The following is a 13,862-nucleotide window of genomic DNA, read 5'->3' as shown; positions in this document are numbered from 1 at the left end:
CATACAGTTCCTCATGTTGTGGTGACCCCCAATTTCATGGTTACACATTGAACATAATGAAAGCATAGTGATTCATCGCCAAAACAATATGTGATTATATGTGTTTTCCGATGGTCTTAGGGGACCCCTGTGAAAGGGTCGTTCAACCCCCAAAGGGGTCGCGACCCACAGGTTGAGAACCGCTGCCTTCAGAGGTCCATGGAGCGGGATCCGCATAGATTTGGGATTTGATGAAGGCCCCAGGGAAGCTCTATGGCCGCTGAAAGCACTTCTGTGGGTTGAAAGCACCCACTTGCTATCTGGGCAGCATGGGGTGCGCATTCAACTCCCTGGTGCAGCGATTCTCAACTGGGGCAATTTTGACACCTAGGGTAGCGTCTCTAGACATCTTTCATTGTCACCCTGGTGGGGAGGGGTGCTAGTGGGTAGAGGCCCAGGATGCCGGTAAACATCCTACTACGCACAGGACAGCCCCAGCACAAAGAATCATTCGGCCACAAGTGTCACTAGGGCAGAGGCTAGGAAACCTTAAGCCAGAACAACCAGGAAAAGCACAAGAATCTGCAGGAACCAAATCTGCCCACCAGGGCCCATCAGTAACCTTGCAAGGAGCTCATTTGCTGGACTTCTGACATCATTAGTCAAGATTCCCTTTTAGGACAAAGGCCCCATCTGGCTTGCCAGTGAGAAGGACCAGCAGTGCTCAATGAGATGAATTGCCTGCGTTTTTTTTTGTGGGGTGTGTGTGTGTGTGTGTGTGTGTGTGTGTGTGTGTGTGTGTGAGAGAGAGAGAGAGAGAGAGAGAGAGAGAGAGAGAGAGAGAGAGAGAAGGCTCCAGGGCGTTCAACCTCTGAAAGGTAATCCAGGCCATTAAATTCCAGACCCAGGGGTTATGTTAGGATATCTGGGCCTCTACTAACCAAAACCAGCCTCGGGTCTTCACGCCAGGATTCTATCCAATCACTCCATGTCTGCCTCAAGAGCAAAGGGATCACACACACACACACACGCACACACACACACGCACACACACACATTTTATGAGAAAATTTTGTTCTTTGGCTAGATGGCTTTGTATTTAGTTTGTTTTTTTTCATTTCTAAACACTGCTTTTTATATGTTATATTTTATAACGAAACTTGAAAATACAAGATATCTAAGCTTAAGGATATTTCATCCTTTTTTCTTTCTTTTTATTGTTGACACTATTACAGATGTCTCCATTTACATGTACTTCGTTTGAACCATTGCAAAGAGGTGACAGTCACAGTACATGAGCTTGCAGACTGCCCAAGCACTGCATAGAACAGCAAGTCACCAGTATTGCCGCAGTTCAGCTACTTGTCCATTGAACGTGAGGTTTAATGGCCAAGAAGATCATTTTGAACAAGTCGTGACCACCTACGATAGAATGCCTTTTGATCATAAGAGTAACAAACAGCTTCTATATGTGATATTCTAAGTATGTATAGTTGCTAAGGAAAACCATCTTAACGATGCAATTAGGTTTAAGCATGAATGTCAGGGGCTACCTAATCCAAGAACTTGGCTTGCTTTTGCACTTCTCTCTCTTTCTCTCACCTCCAACAGATTAATCTGATAATGTGTGCTTCTGATATAGAGTGGGAACCCAGCCCCTTCTAGAGACCAAGATAAATTCAATATTTATTTCTTCTTATTTTTTTTAATCCTCACCCAAGGATATTTTCCCATTGATTTTTGGAGAGAGGGAAAGACAGAGAGAAACATCGAGGAGATTCCACAAGGGCCCAGGCCGGGAGGACCCTGCAACCGAGCTATGTGCCCTTGACCGGAATTGAATCTGGGACCCTTCAGTCCGCAGGCTGACTCTCTATCTACTGAGCCACACCGGCTAGGGCAGAAATTCAGCATTTAGATTTTTGGCATTTAGATCTTTCTACAGCTAAGTTCCCTGGTTTGGAGACCATCTCTGCTCTCTGACTTGACTTTTCTTTCTACAGCCTAGCATCCTCAAGGACAATCAGCAATGTTTATTAGTTTTTCTAGTCCATACTCCCCACCCGACAGCAGCAGTTACTTTGACAAAGTAACTATTCGTGGGTGATGCTATATTTCTGACGCATACTGCTGATTTTTCTAAGGCGATCTATTAAAAGCCAACATCTCATCGCTATCTCATGTTAACAGAGCGAGGTATGCTCTTGGATGCTATGCTCTGTTTTTCTTGGTTCCGTTTCCTTTATTTAGTCTAAATCTCCAGCAATCTCATGCTATTGCATTTCATTTCTGTAATTCTAACTGTCCTTTAACATATTTCATTACCACTGATGGAATCTCCCTTCCTTTATGGAAACAGATCCAAGGCAAATCTATAGAGTTTGTGGACTGAGATAGGAGTTGTTCCTTTTAAAAACTACTATTTATCTTGTAAAAGCACGCTGCTTTCCAAGGACCCATCGGCCACAGCTTCCCAGCGGCTCTGCTCTCCGTTAACCAGAGCGCACACATTGTGAGGGTACCAAGCAGCTGCCTCTCCGCTCCTTATTTATTAATGACTCCTGATCCCCACATACTTCATTAATGAAATAAGTGAAATAAGGAAAACTCCTAGTTGTCCTTAGTGGAATCTGAGCATGTTTCCATGATTTTTCTCAGCCTTAACCAGAGATTTATATTTTTTTTCATTGATTTCAGAGAGGAAGGGAGAGGGAGAGAGAGAGAGAGAGAAACATCAATGATGAGAGAGAATCATGGATTAGCTGCCTCCTTCCTGCCCCCTACAGGGGATCGAACCCACAACCCGGGCACGTGCCCTTGACGAGAATCAAGCCTGGGACCCTTCAGTCCACAGGCCCACATTCTATCCACTGAGCCAAACCGGCTGGGGCTAACCGAAGATTTCCTCCCCTAAACCAACATTCCATACCATTTCCTAAACTAGTACCCCACACCATAGCGTTCTGAAATTAGACCTGTAGGGAGAAGAAAATATCAAAACCACTCATAGAGAATTTTAGTAGTTACTCCACCCTGTCATTCCAACACACAGAACTACGGACTGATACTATCAACACCCTCCACAGCCACGCTCCTGCGCGCTCTGTAGAACCGGATGGCAGGTACTTTCACCTCACCCCTGCGAACCGCTTAGCCATCGATCCTCTGAGTTCCTAAACACATCAACTTGGGGTGAAGGGACCAGACGCCCCTATGCCATGGCCCGCGACACGACAGGAGGGCAGAACCCCGCGCCTTCCTCCAGATCCAATGCTGCTCCGAGCGGAGCCAAGAAGCCCAAACCAGACCCACACGTGTGGCCAAGAGGGACGGCCCATTTCCAGGGACCGGTCACCAGCCCAAGAGGAGCAGCCACACCAGGGGAGCCCCTCCGTGGGCCCCTGGCCCTGCAAATGCCATGAAGTGAATTCAAGACGTGCCCAGGTGTCCATCGTGGGCCATGCGGGCCCCGACACCAGACCCTACCTCGGACTTCCACACGACGTACGGGTGGCCGTGGCTGTGGGGTGGGGACTGCAGCCTCCTCTGCTGGAGCCACCTCTTGGGAGAAGCGAAGATGCTGCTGGAGCCCCCGCCGCCGGAGGAGCAGAGGATGGTGCTCCGGCCGCCGCCCGGCCCGGCCAGGACCGACGGCAGGTCCCAGGTCATGCTTTTCTTGAGGCCGCCGCGGCCCAGGGGCAGCTCATAGTCAAAGTGGAAGCTGCCCGAGGGCGACTTCTCCTGCGGGGTGCTCGGCGTGGAGAGGGAGGCGCACAGGGGTCGAGGCGATGGGAGCCGGTGGGCCCGGGCGTGGGGGCCCCGCGGAGAGGACGCCGAGCGACCCCCGAGGCCCTCGGCCAGGGGCAGCGGGGAGCAGAGCCGGGCCCCCGGGGCCCCCGCCGAGCCGCCCTCCGCGCCCCCGTCGCCCCCGGAGCCGCCGATCAGGGCCGGGTCCAGGCTGCGGGTCTGGCGCAGCCTCCTCTTGGAGAAGCCGGGGGCTGAGGGGGAGCCCGAGGCGGGCGAGGAGCAGGAGAAGACGCTGTGGAGCAGGCTTTGCGCGGACATCTCGGCGGGGCTCGGCCCGGGCCACCCTCGGCCCGCTCTCTCGGGGTGCTGGCGAGTTGGGGCGCGGGAGGAAAGGGGGCGCGGGCGATGCTGCCGGGCTCGGAGGGCGGTGGAGGCCGGTGCCAGGCTCCCGTGCCCGCAGCGCACTACCAGTGCCCCGGCGGGGGCCGGAGCAGATCCATCGCCAGCCTTCTAGGAAAAGGATCGGGGTCCACGGCGGCACTGGAAGCCTAGAACCTCGCCCCGGAGCCGAAGCTGCGAGGGGGGGGCGGGGGAGGAAGAGGAGGAGGAAGGTCAGGCGCCCGCTGGTTCCCGGCTGCAGCCGGCCAGCGCCACTCCGCCTGCCCGGCCGAGGAAGGAGACTCCTGGCTCCTGCTCCCTGGCTCGGGGCAGCCTCGAAGTCTCCAGCAGGTTCCTCCTCGCCCCCCGAAGACAGTCGTCGGGGGCCGAGGGACGAGGCGTCCGGGGCGTGCGCCCAGGGCGCGTCGGGGCTCCCGGGGCAGCGAGAGCGGAGCGGCTTCCTCCCGGGATGGAGCCGGGCGCCCGGGCTGCGCCGCGGGGCACGATCGCCGGTTCCCGGAGCCCCCGAAGCGGCGGGGCTGGCTTCCCCTTGGCCGCTGCGCCCGCTCCTCCAACGGGTTAGGCGCAAGGATGGCTCCACGCTCCGGGGTCCGCGGGGGGCCAGTCTCGCCACCAAGCGGGGACACGGAGCCCGCTGCGCCGGGGGCCTTCGGAGGACGGAGTGGCTGCGATGGGAGGGAATTCCCGGCCGCGATCGGGGGCTCAGGAGAGGACGCTAAGGGCGGGGATCCGTGTTCTGCTCCGAGGGGCTCTGGATAGTCGCAGCGCAGCGCAGCCCGGGGCCGGGGGCCCGGCGTGGAGAGGTCCCCGCACGCCCGCCCGCAAGCTCGGGCCGGGGACAGCGGGATCGGGGCAGCCGGCACCGGCGGGGCGGGAGGGGAGCCAGGTCCGGCGCTGAGGCGGAGCCAGGAGCCGGGGCAGCCGAACCTGGAGGCGTTGTCTGCGCGCCCGACCTGAGAGCCGCCCCGACAGACCCCGGGTCTCCCCGGGAGAAAGCCGCGAGGACGGAAGTGCGGACCTTCTCCCCAGCCTCCCCTCCCCCAGGGCCAGGGGGAGGCCGGCTCCACTCACGTTTCTGGAAAGGAAAGGAAGTGTCAGATTGCACCCCACCCACTGGTGTCAGATGGGCAACCCAGGACGGGGCGCGCTCAAGTTGAAGTTAAAGGTCCTGCCTTCCCCGTCCCCCGATCCAGGCTGGTTTTATTTTTTTAAAAAAAAGGAAGGATAGAGATTCGACTCGAATGGGCTGGAGATGGGACCTACTGGGTGCTGGGGGCGGGTCCTCGCGGGAGAAGGGTTCCCCGGGAGGAGGCGGGTGTGGCCGCGCCGGGCGCAGCGGCCGCCTATAGGCTGCGGACACCGGCGCTCCGGGCGCCGCACGCCGCGGCCACATTCCTCCGGGGCTGGAAAATGCTGGCGATGTCCGTGTTCCTGCTTGGAGACCAGCCCGGGAGCCCTTCTCCCGCCACTGGCCCAGCCCTGGAGTCTACAGCGCGCACAGCCTCTCTGCGGGCCGGATGGCCTCACGTTGAGGTTTTGCAACACCTCTTCCAACCTTCCCATCAGGGGGAGCAGAGAGGATGCTGGAAAGGTGTTCGTGCGTCCCTCTACCCCTTCAGGGGGGAAGAGAATGTTAGACAAATGTAAAGGCGACTCTCCTTCGCCATTTCTTTGACTAAAGGGAAAAAAAACGTGCAATGAACTTATCAATACAGATATTTGACACAAACATTCGCTTTGGCGTGTGGATGTCAGAATTGTCCAACTCTGAGTTTGGGAAGACTTCTTTGATTCCCTATGACATTTTCAGGGGGGAAAGCTACTTTCTTTGTCTTTTTCAAAAGTGTGTTTCGAGCCAGCCGGTGTGGCTCAGTGGTTGAGCGTCAACCTGTGAACCAGGAGGTCAGGGTTAGATTCCCCGTCAGGGCACAGGCCCAGATTGTGGACTTGATCCCCAGTGTGGGGCCCGCAGGAGACAGCTGATGGGTGATTCTCTCTCATCATTGATGTTTCTCTCCCTCTCCCTCTCCAGTACTCTCTGAAATATATAGATAGATAGATAGATAGATAGATAGATAGATAGATAGATAGATAGATAGATAGTGTGTGTGTTCGACATTTTTAGGTATTCTATCTAGAAGCCATGAAAATCTAACAGAAGAATTTGATGCCTCCATAAAGGGCTTCTCTCCCACCCCAGGATCTCTGATGTCCGTTTTTTGGTAAATGCCATGGCACAGGCTGTACTCAGGGAGTCCCTCCCAGTAATTTTATGAGCTATCTGCTGCCTGAAGACTGGATGAGGTACAAATTTCCCTCACGCCACTCCCCATCTCTGCTCCTCCCGGAACTTCAGTATTTTCAGTGGCGGGCGATGACGTGTGCTGTGGAGAGGCACAGCACTGAAATCGCTCACTTCCTTGCCTGACTACACAGGCTACATTACCCTTGGGCGATGGTTGGTGTTTGCTTCCTTCCCTCCTCAGACAGGTCACATTAGAGCTCAAAGAGGGTGGGTCTTGCCTGGCCATTTCTGAGTTAGCAATACCTTGTCGCTCGTCCCTAGTAATGGGAACACCTCATGCCTCCACCCTTTGGAGACCATTGCATAGAACTGGTTATGCCTCATTGGCTTTTGGCATTTGGGGTAGATGGTTAACAAAGTCACACTTCAGAGAATCGCTTGTAACTCAAGGTGGTTGAGCAAATGTAGTTTAGGATGCATGTACGTTCTGTTTCTCTCAGCCCAGATGATGACCACGGGGTTGAAAATGCAGCCCAGCCACAATTAGGTAGGGTTAGGAATGCCCTCCAGGAACGAATTCACATTCTTGGTCATGGGTGTTGGAGAGCCAATGAGCAGAAGGACGCTTCTATTGGCGCTTGGTGCTGTGATCAGACACATCCAGCTCATTCATCATCTTCTTTCCAAGGGGTCCTGACCCTCCATTAGCCTGGGGCTTGCCTCACGGTTGGAGACAATGAAGAAATTGTTTTAAATATTCATGAAATTAAGCTCAGGCTCCTTCTTTAAAACCCAGGGTAAGTATATGTGCTTTTAAAACACGAGGGTGGCAGGGGAGGTAATGACCCTTCTGGAAAAAATTTTGTTGTAAGAAAAGTATTTGGATTTTTAAATACTATTTTAAAAAACTATTTTGGCCGGAACCGGTTTGGCTCAGTGGATGGAGCGTCGGCCTGCGGACTGAAGGGTCCCGGGTTCGATTCCGGTCGGGGGCATGTGCCTGGGTTGCGGACACATCCCTGGTGGGGGATGTGCAGGAGGCAGCTGATCGATGTTTCTCTCTCATTGATGTTTCTAACTGTCTATCTCTCTCCCTTCCTCTCTGTGAAAAATCAGTAAAATATATTTTTTAAAAAAAAACTATTTTGATTTCCATCCTGATTGCTATTAGGTTTATTTTGCAGTCATTGTGGTTTATGTTATAGTCATTGTTATGGCATCCTAGTTTACTCCTGTTTGTTATATAATCCCCTTGCGTGTACAGACCTATTCATATTGGCCTTTCTGATTGACTGTCATTTTGTCAGACTTGATTAAGGAAGATCTGAGTTTCATTTACCAATTTCAAAAATGGCTGGTGTTGTTACACTGACCCCGGAATCTTTTTCACGATGCATCCGCCTGCTTAAGAACCAATATAACTGGTGGCATCGAAGTAGTACACAATTTGGAATATATGTACTTTAGAAACCAGGTCTTTACGACTTTGCTCCTTTCTCAGGACATTTGCTACTGAAAACTATTGTCCATATTTGTTTATTTTTTCCTCAGAGCTGAAGTTAACCAAAGCCTTAGGATACCTTCTTTTACAGGACAGAACAATCTGTTCACTGTTCATCCCCTATTATAATTATCCTAGAAATTCACCATAAAAAAATATCTGTTCCATCTGGTCATGGCACAAGAATATTCTAATGAAAGTTCTAGAGTCCTTGGTCTGACATCAAGGTATCCTCTTGTCAAGGATCCTAGAAAACTCATCGGTTTTCTTTGTTCCCTTGAGACCATGGTCTACAAACACATACATCTTGCTACCAAAGGATAGAGTCTCCTAAACCCAACTTTCCTTTTCTTAACTTTATCCCCTGAAATGTTTCTGATCTCCAGCCAAAATTCCTCTTTCCCCATGGTGTTAAGACCCTTGAGCTATTTGTAGATTTTTATCATGCCCCTTGGGTCTGACTTTGTGGTTTGGCTACGCTATAAAGTTCATATTTTGCTTTCAAACCATCATTGTAGATGATCTCTTCTGGATTCCCTCCAGTTGCTTATTTCTTTTCAGTCCTGAGGTCCGATATTTCAGGTTAGGGCCTCCTCTTTTGCCCTTGTTTGTTATATAATCCCATGGCTCATATAGTCCCCAATCGCGGCGAACTTCCTGATTGACTGCCATATAATATCTCAGACCTCTATCTGATTGGCTCCCAACTCTTAGTCCGCATCGCTGATTTTTGTTTCACCCCGCCTGTGTCTCTCAAACTGGTTCTGATCCCTCTGATACCATTTCTAAATCTTAGTGGTATGTGGGCTAAACAGTTCACAGCATCTCACTCTCCCATAGAAGAAATCAAGGGTTCTGCCTCCGAGTTCCTGAAACAGGAAAAGAAGAACATGATTTTGATCTGCGCTATGTGGAATATATGAGAAACGTGTGGAAAGTTTTACAGGGCTTAAGAATGCTAATTATATTAAATAGCCTAAGCCACATCTTGATTGTAAGCAAGGAGTTTTTTGCAGCTGAACTAAGAATGTTTCTCTAGATTTCTATTCTGTGATCTCCCTGAATAAATATAATTGCCAAGGGTCTTGAGCTGCAATGGACAGATGTCAATGGAGGTAAATCTACAGCTGCATATGGGTAAGATTAGGAAAACCTCACTTTTTAAAAAACATAGTTTTATTGATTTCAGAGAGGAAGGGAAAAGGAGAGAGAGAAACATCAATGATGAGAGAGGATCATGGATCGGCTGCCTCCTGCATGCTCCCTACCAGGGATTGAGACCACAACTTGGTCATGTGCCCTTGACTGGAATCGAACCCAGGACCCTTCAGTCCGCAGGCCAATGCTCTATCCACTGAGCCAAATAAGCTAGGGCAAAACCTCACTTTCTTAAACACCAGCCCAGCATTGAGGAAAAGTGATCATTTTCTAAAGACGGAAGTGTTGTCATAGTAATTCTCCAGAAGGTGAATATAATGAATTGCAAGACATACGGGTATTTGAGAGCTTGAATCCGAACTGGCACTATTATGTGAGAAGACAAAGATGTAAGTTTCACTCTTGACCTCAGAGAACAATTTGATATTATAATAACAAGAGATAATCAGGGGAAAAACTTTATGTCAACACTAAAGGGACAAGGTCTATACCGTTTACTAATTGAATTTAGTGTTTTACTCAAGATCCATCTCAGACAGCTTAGTCCGGACCCTGTAATCATAACAACATAAAAACAACTAACACCTGTTGGAACTTACTGTATAACAGGCCCTGGGCTGAAATCACATATGCACCATTCCAGTGGTCAGCAAACTGCGGCCCCTTGAGTGTGGCTCTTCCACAAAATACCACGTGCGTGTGGGTGCACACGTACAGTGCGATTGAAACTTCGTGGTCACATTCAAGGGGCCAAAGAGCCGCATGTGGCTCGCGAGCCGCAGTTTGCCAACCACTGCACTATCCAAATCAGCAGTCACACACCCAAAGCTCAAATACTTAACCCCCAATTTTATAGATGAAGAAAACCAAGACCTAGACGAGCCCCATAGGTCACCTCCTGGCTAAACCAGTGGCAGAAATAGTATTCAGATCTATGGGATCTAACCTTGACCTCTAAGTCTTGCAGGACTAGAATTGCAGATTAAGAAGCTATTTGATTTGGAAGCGCTTTGGGACCCTTTCTGAGAGCATTTCAATTTGTTGATTTCTTATCCAGCTATAGGATGACTAACAGACCTACTGTCTCCAGCATGCTTAGCACAGAATTACTATAATCTTTACAAAATCTATGATTTTTATGTTACTTCATGAATCCAGATATACTGAAGGAACACCCCTGATACAAGTTCACCGGGTCTTACATCCAGAAAACCTCCTCCAGTGATGGCGAACCTATGACACGCGAACTCATTTTTTTGGTTGAGTTTTCTTTGTTAAATGGCATTTAAATATATAAAATAAATATCGAAAATATAAGTCTTTGTTTTACTATGGTTGCAAAGATCAAAAAATTTCTATATGTGACACGGCACCAGAGTTAAGTTAGGGTTTTTCAAAATGCTGACACGCTGAGCTCAAAAGGTTCGCCATCACTGACCTGCTCAAACCTTTCTAATTTGTTAATGAATTGTTTGCTTAAAGTTATTTGAAAAGAGCCCATGGTCGACCTGGTGAGTAGTCATTCACCCCAAGTGAATAGCCACTCTCCCCAAGTGTTAGTGAGGTGTTGTCAATACCAACTAAATACAGTGGGGCCTTGACTTACGAGTGTTCTGACTAACGAGTTTTTCGAGATACGAGCCGTCTCTCGGCCGATTTTTTGCTTTGAGTTGCGAGCCAGCTTCAGACACCCCACCGCTAGTTGGCGCAGCGAACGTCACAGTGAACGCCACATCAGCCCAGCATCACGTGTCTCACTTGTTCACTTTTTGATTTGACATACGAGTAATTTCAGTTACGAGCTCCGTCACAGAATGAATTAAACTCGTAAGTAAAGGCCCCACTGTAATAGCAAATGGGCTTTCAAAGCAGGGCGCTTTCTTGAGTGAAAGGAAACACAATTTGGGCCTTTCTATATTCAGATGTCGTTTGCCTTTTATTACATTTATATGTCAGTTTATAAAACAGGCCAGTTTTTTGGCTCAATAGCTTGGATCAATTTCACACTGTCCAAAATTAGAACCATGAACATGATCCTAAAAACAGGCACCCAGTTGAGGTTTTCATATTCATCTAGTTAAGATCAAGACCTGCAAAAATTTCTTCTGACATTATATTCAGAAACCTAAAGGACTAATTTCACCATCCCTAACCAATCATGATCTTTAGAAAAATCAAAATCAATGTGGAGAAAAAATGTTCTGTTTCTGTGTCAGCATCTGCACTGAACACAAAAAGCCACTTGCAACACTGTCTCTTCTCTTATTTTCTGTGCGAATATGAGCAATGCAGTCTGTTTTCTAGTGTTTCGTTCTGATCTGCTAAAAGCAGTTTGCATGGGCGCATTGTTCTACTCTTTCACTTACGTGTTTATTTCTTGAGCTAGTGGGAGTACTGTGTTTTAAATATCAACCCCTCTGTTTTCAGGTTCCCATTAATGAGGCAGATGAAAAGCAAGGTTGAATAAAAATCGTAAGCCAGGCCTGGCCGCCGTGGCTCAGTGGTTGAGCATCGACTGACCTATGAACCAAGAGGTCACAGTTCGATTCCCTGTCAGGGCACATGCCCGGGTTGCAGGCTCCATCCCCAGTAGAGGGCATGCAGGAGGCAGCCCATCCATGATTCTCTCTCATCATTGATGTTTCTGTCTCTCTCTCTCTCCTTTCCTCTCTGAAATCAATAAAAATATATATTTTTTTAAATTTTTAAGCCAAGTTGCAGTATGGATGTGCTTAGCAGAGTCCCAGGAGCCACTTGTGAAAGAAACAATTGTCGTCTACCTGCAGCCAGTATTTGAAAGAATATTCCAACATCAAATCCTAAATGCATGACTATCATCACTTTTGGTTTTGGCTTTGAAACTCGAGAGCCTTTTAATAATAATACAAGTTGTCTAACAACTACATTTAGTTTCAGTTTATCAACATTTCTGAATATGCGCTTTGTGCTAACGGCATTCCTTCTTTCTTAGTTTCATTTTCTTCTTCGTGGGTGAAGGTGAGCTTCGTGGGTGAAGGTGAGCTTGGAGTCTCAAAGTAGGTTCATTTCATCTGAACCTGGTATACAGTGCAGCTGTGCTTAGCTACTGAAAGTATTTTTAATATCTTCCCATAGCGTATGTTTTAGAAGTACTTTTGAGGATGAATTATGTAATAATGTAAATATTTTTTGTTGTTAATTCTTACCTGAGGATATTTTTCCATTGATTTTTAGGGAGAATGGAAGAGAGGGAAAGACAGAGAGAAACATTGATGTGAGAGAGACACATCAATTGGTTGCCTCCTGCACGGGGAGGAGCCTGCAACCGAGGTACGTGCCCTGGACCAGAATCAAACCTGGAACCCTCTGGTCCGCAGACCGAAGCGCTACCCACTGAGCAAAACTGGCTAGGGCTGTAAATAATTTTTAATATTCTGTGTAATGACTCTAAGATTTTCATAACCTAAACATTTTTTCATCACTTTTAATTTTTCAAAGTGCTAAGTAATGTGGATTTTTTTCCTCTAAAATTTTCATTCCCCCCCAGAATCTGCACTCCTCTATGTTGAATGGAAACAGGAAAACCTATTTGCCCAACATGTGCTTCTAGTGACAAGATAGGGCGGGGGGTGGAAAGGAAAGGGGAAATGGAAAACCGGCGTTGTGCCTTGGGGCCTAGGTTTTTTCTCAGCTACTTTATTGAGAAATAATCTACATGCAATAAACTGCACCAGTGAGTTCTGACAGCTCTGCTTCCCTCTGAAAGCACCGCAGCACTGAAATCCGTAGCACTCCCAGCGCCCCCTGGGGCTGCTCTCACTAAGGCTGCCTGAACACTGACAACTGGATTCTGCGCCGTGTAATGGCTGGATTGTGCCTCCAGTCAATACGGAAAGGGAGGGAGAACTAAACAGACAGCAGAGCCGAAACCGGTTTGGCTCAGTGGATAGAGCGTCGGCCTGCGGACTGAAAGGTCCCAGGTTCGATTCCGGTCAGGGGCATGTACCTGGGTTGCGGGCACATCCCCAGTGGGAGATGTGCAGGAGGCAGATGATCGGTGTTTCTCTCTCATCGATGTTTCTAGCTCTCTATCTCTCTCCCTTCCTCTCTGTAAAAAATCAATAAAATATATTAAAAAAATAAAAAATAAACAGACAGCAGAGCCTTTTTTCTTCTTGTGATGGGGTCATTTGTGTCCCCCCAAAAAGTTAGGTCCAAATCTTAACCCGTGGCACGGGTGAATGTAGCCTTATTTGCAAATGGGGTCCTTGCAGATGGAGTGAAGTTAAGATTAGATCAGGCTGCATTAGTGGATTACAGTGAGCCCTAAAGCAAGGACTGGTATATATAGCCTATATAATAAAACCCTAATATGCAAATTGACCGAACGGCAGAATGACCAGTCACTATGACACGCACTGACCATCAAGGGGCAGACGCTCCTGTGTTGAACGTCTGCCCCCGAGAGGGAGGTGACCAGCAGCAGGGTGCCAGGCCGCCAGCCAAGGTGGGTCCCAGCGGGGCCCCCGATCACCCCACAGATCAGCCCTGGTCACCAGCCAGGCCTAGGGACCCTACCCTATTTACTGGGAAGAGTCTCTTAGATTTTAAAATTAAGCCGAAACCGGTTTGGCTCAGTGGCTAGAGCGTCGGCCTGCGGACCGAAAGGTCCCAGGTTCGATTCCGGTCAAGGGCATGTACCTGGGTTGCGGGCACATCCCCAGTAGGAGATGTGCAGGAGGCAGCTGATCGATATTTCTCTCTCATTGATGTTTCTAACTCTCTATCTCTCTCCCTTCCTCTCTGTAAAAAAATCAATAAAATATATTTTTTTTAAAAAGTTAAAACCTGGCA

The 13,862-nt window shown here is 48.9% G+C and overlaps 1 protein-coding gene across 2 annotated transcripts in view; it reads right to left on the bottom strand.

Annotated features, from left to right (window-relative positions):
* ARHGAP6 (Rho GTPase activating protein 6) overlaps nucleotides 1–4,223 on the bottom strand; it is a 517,050-nt gene extending 512,827 nt beyond the window's left edge. For both annotated transcript variants that reach the window (XM_059680028.1, XM_059680029.1), the window contains exon 1: nucleotides 3,466–4,223. In XM_059680028.1, coding sequence (XP_059536011.1) covers nucleotides 3,466–4,044 — 579 coding nt within the window. In that variant the 5' untranslated portion in view covers nucleotides 4,045–4,223. The remainder of the gene's footprint in view (nucleotides 1–3,465) is intronic.
* Between the last annotated feature and the right edge of the window lie 9,639 nt (nucleotides 4,224–13,862).

The sequence above is a fragment of the Myotis daubentonii genome, chromosome X (genome assembly GCF_963259705.1).
Source record: "Myotis daubentonii chromosome X, mMyoDau2.1, whole genome shotgun sequence".
NCBI classification, from domain to species: Eukaryota; Metazoa; Chordata; class Mammalia; order Chiroptera; family Vespertilionidae; genus Myotis; species Myotis daubentonii.
The sequence above is the reverse complement of the archived record's forward strand: the minus strand, read 5'-3'. Positions and strand labels throughout refer to the sequence as shown.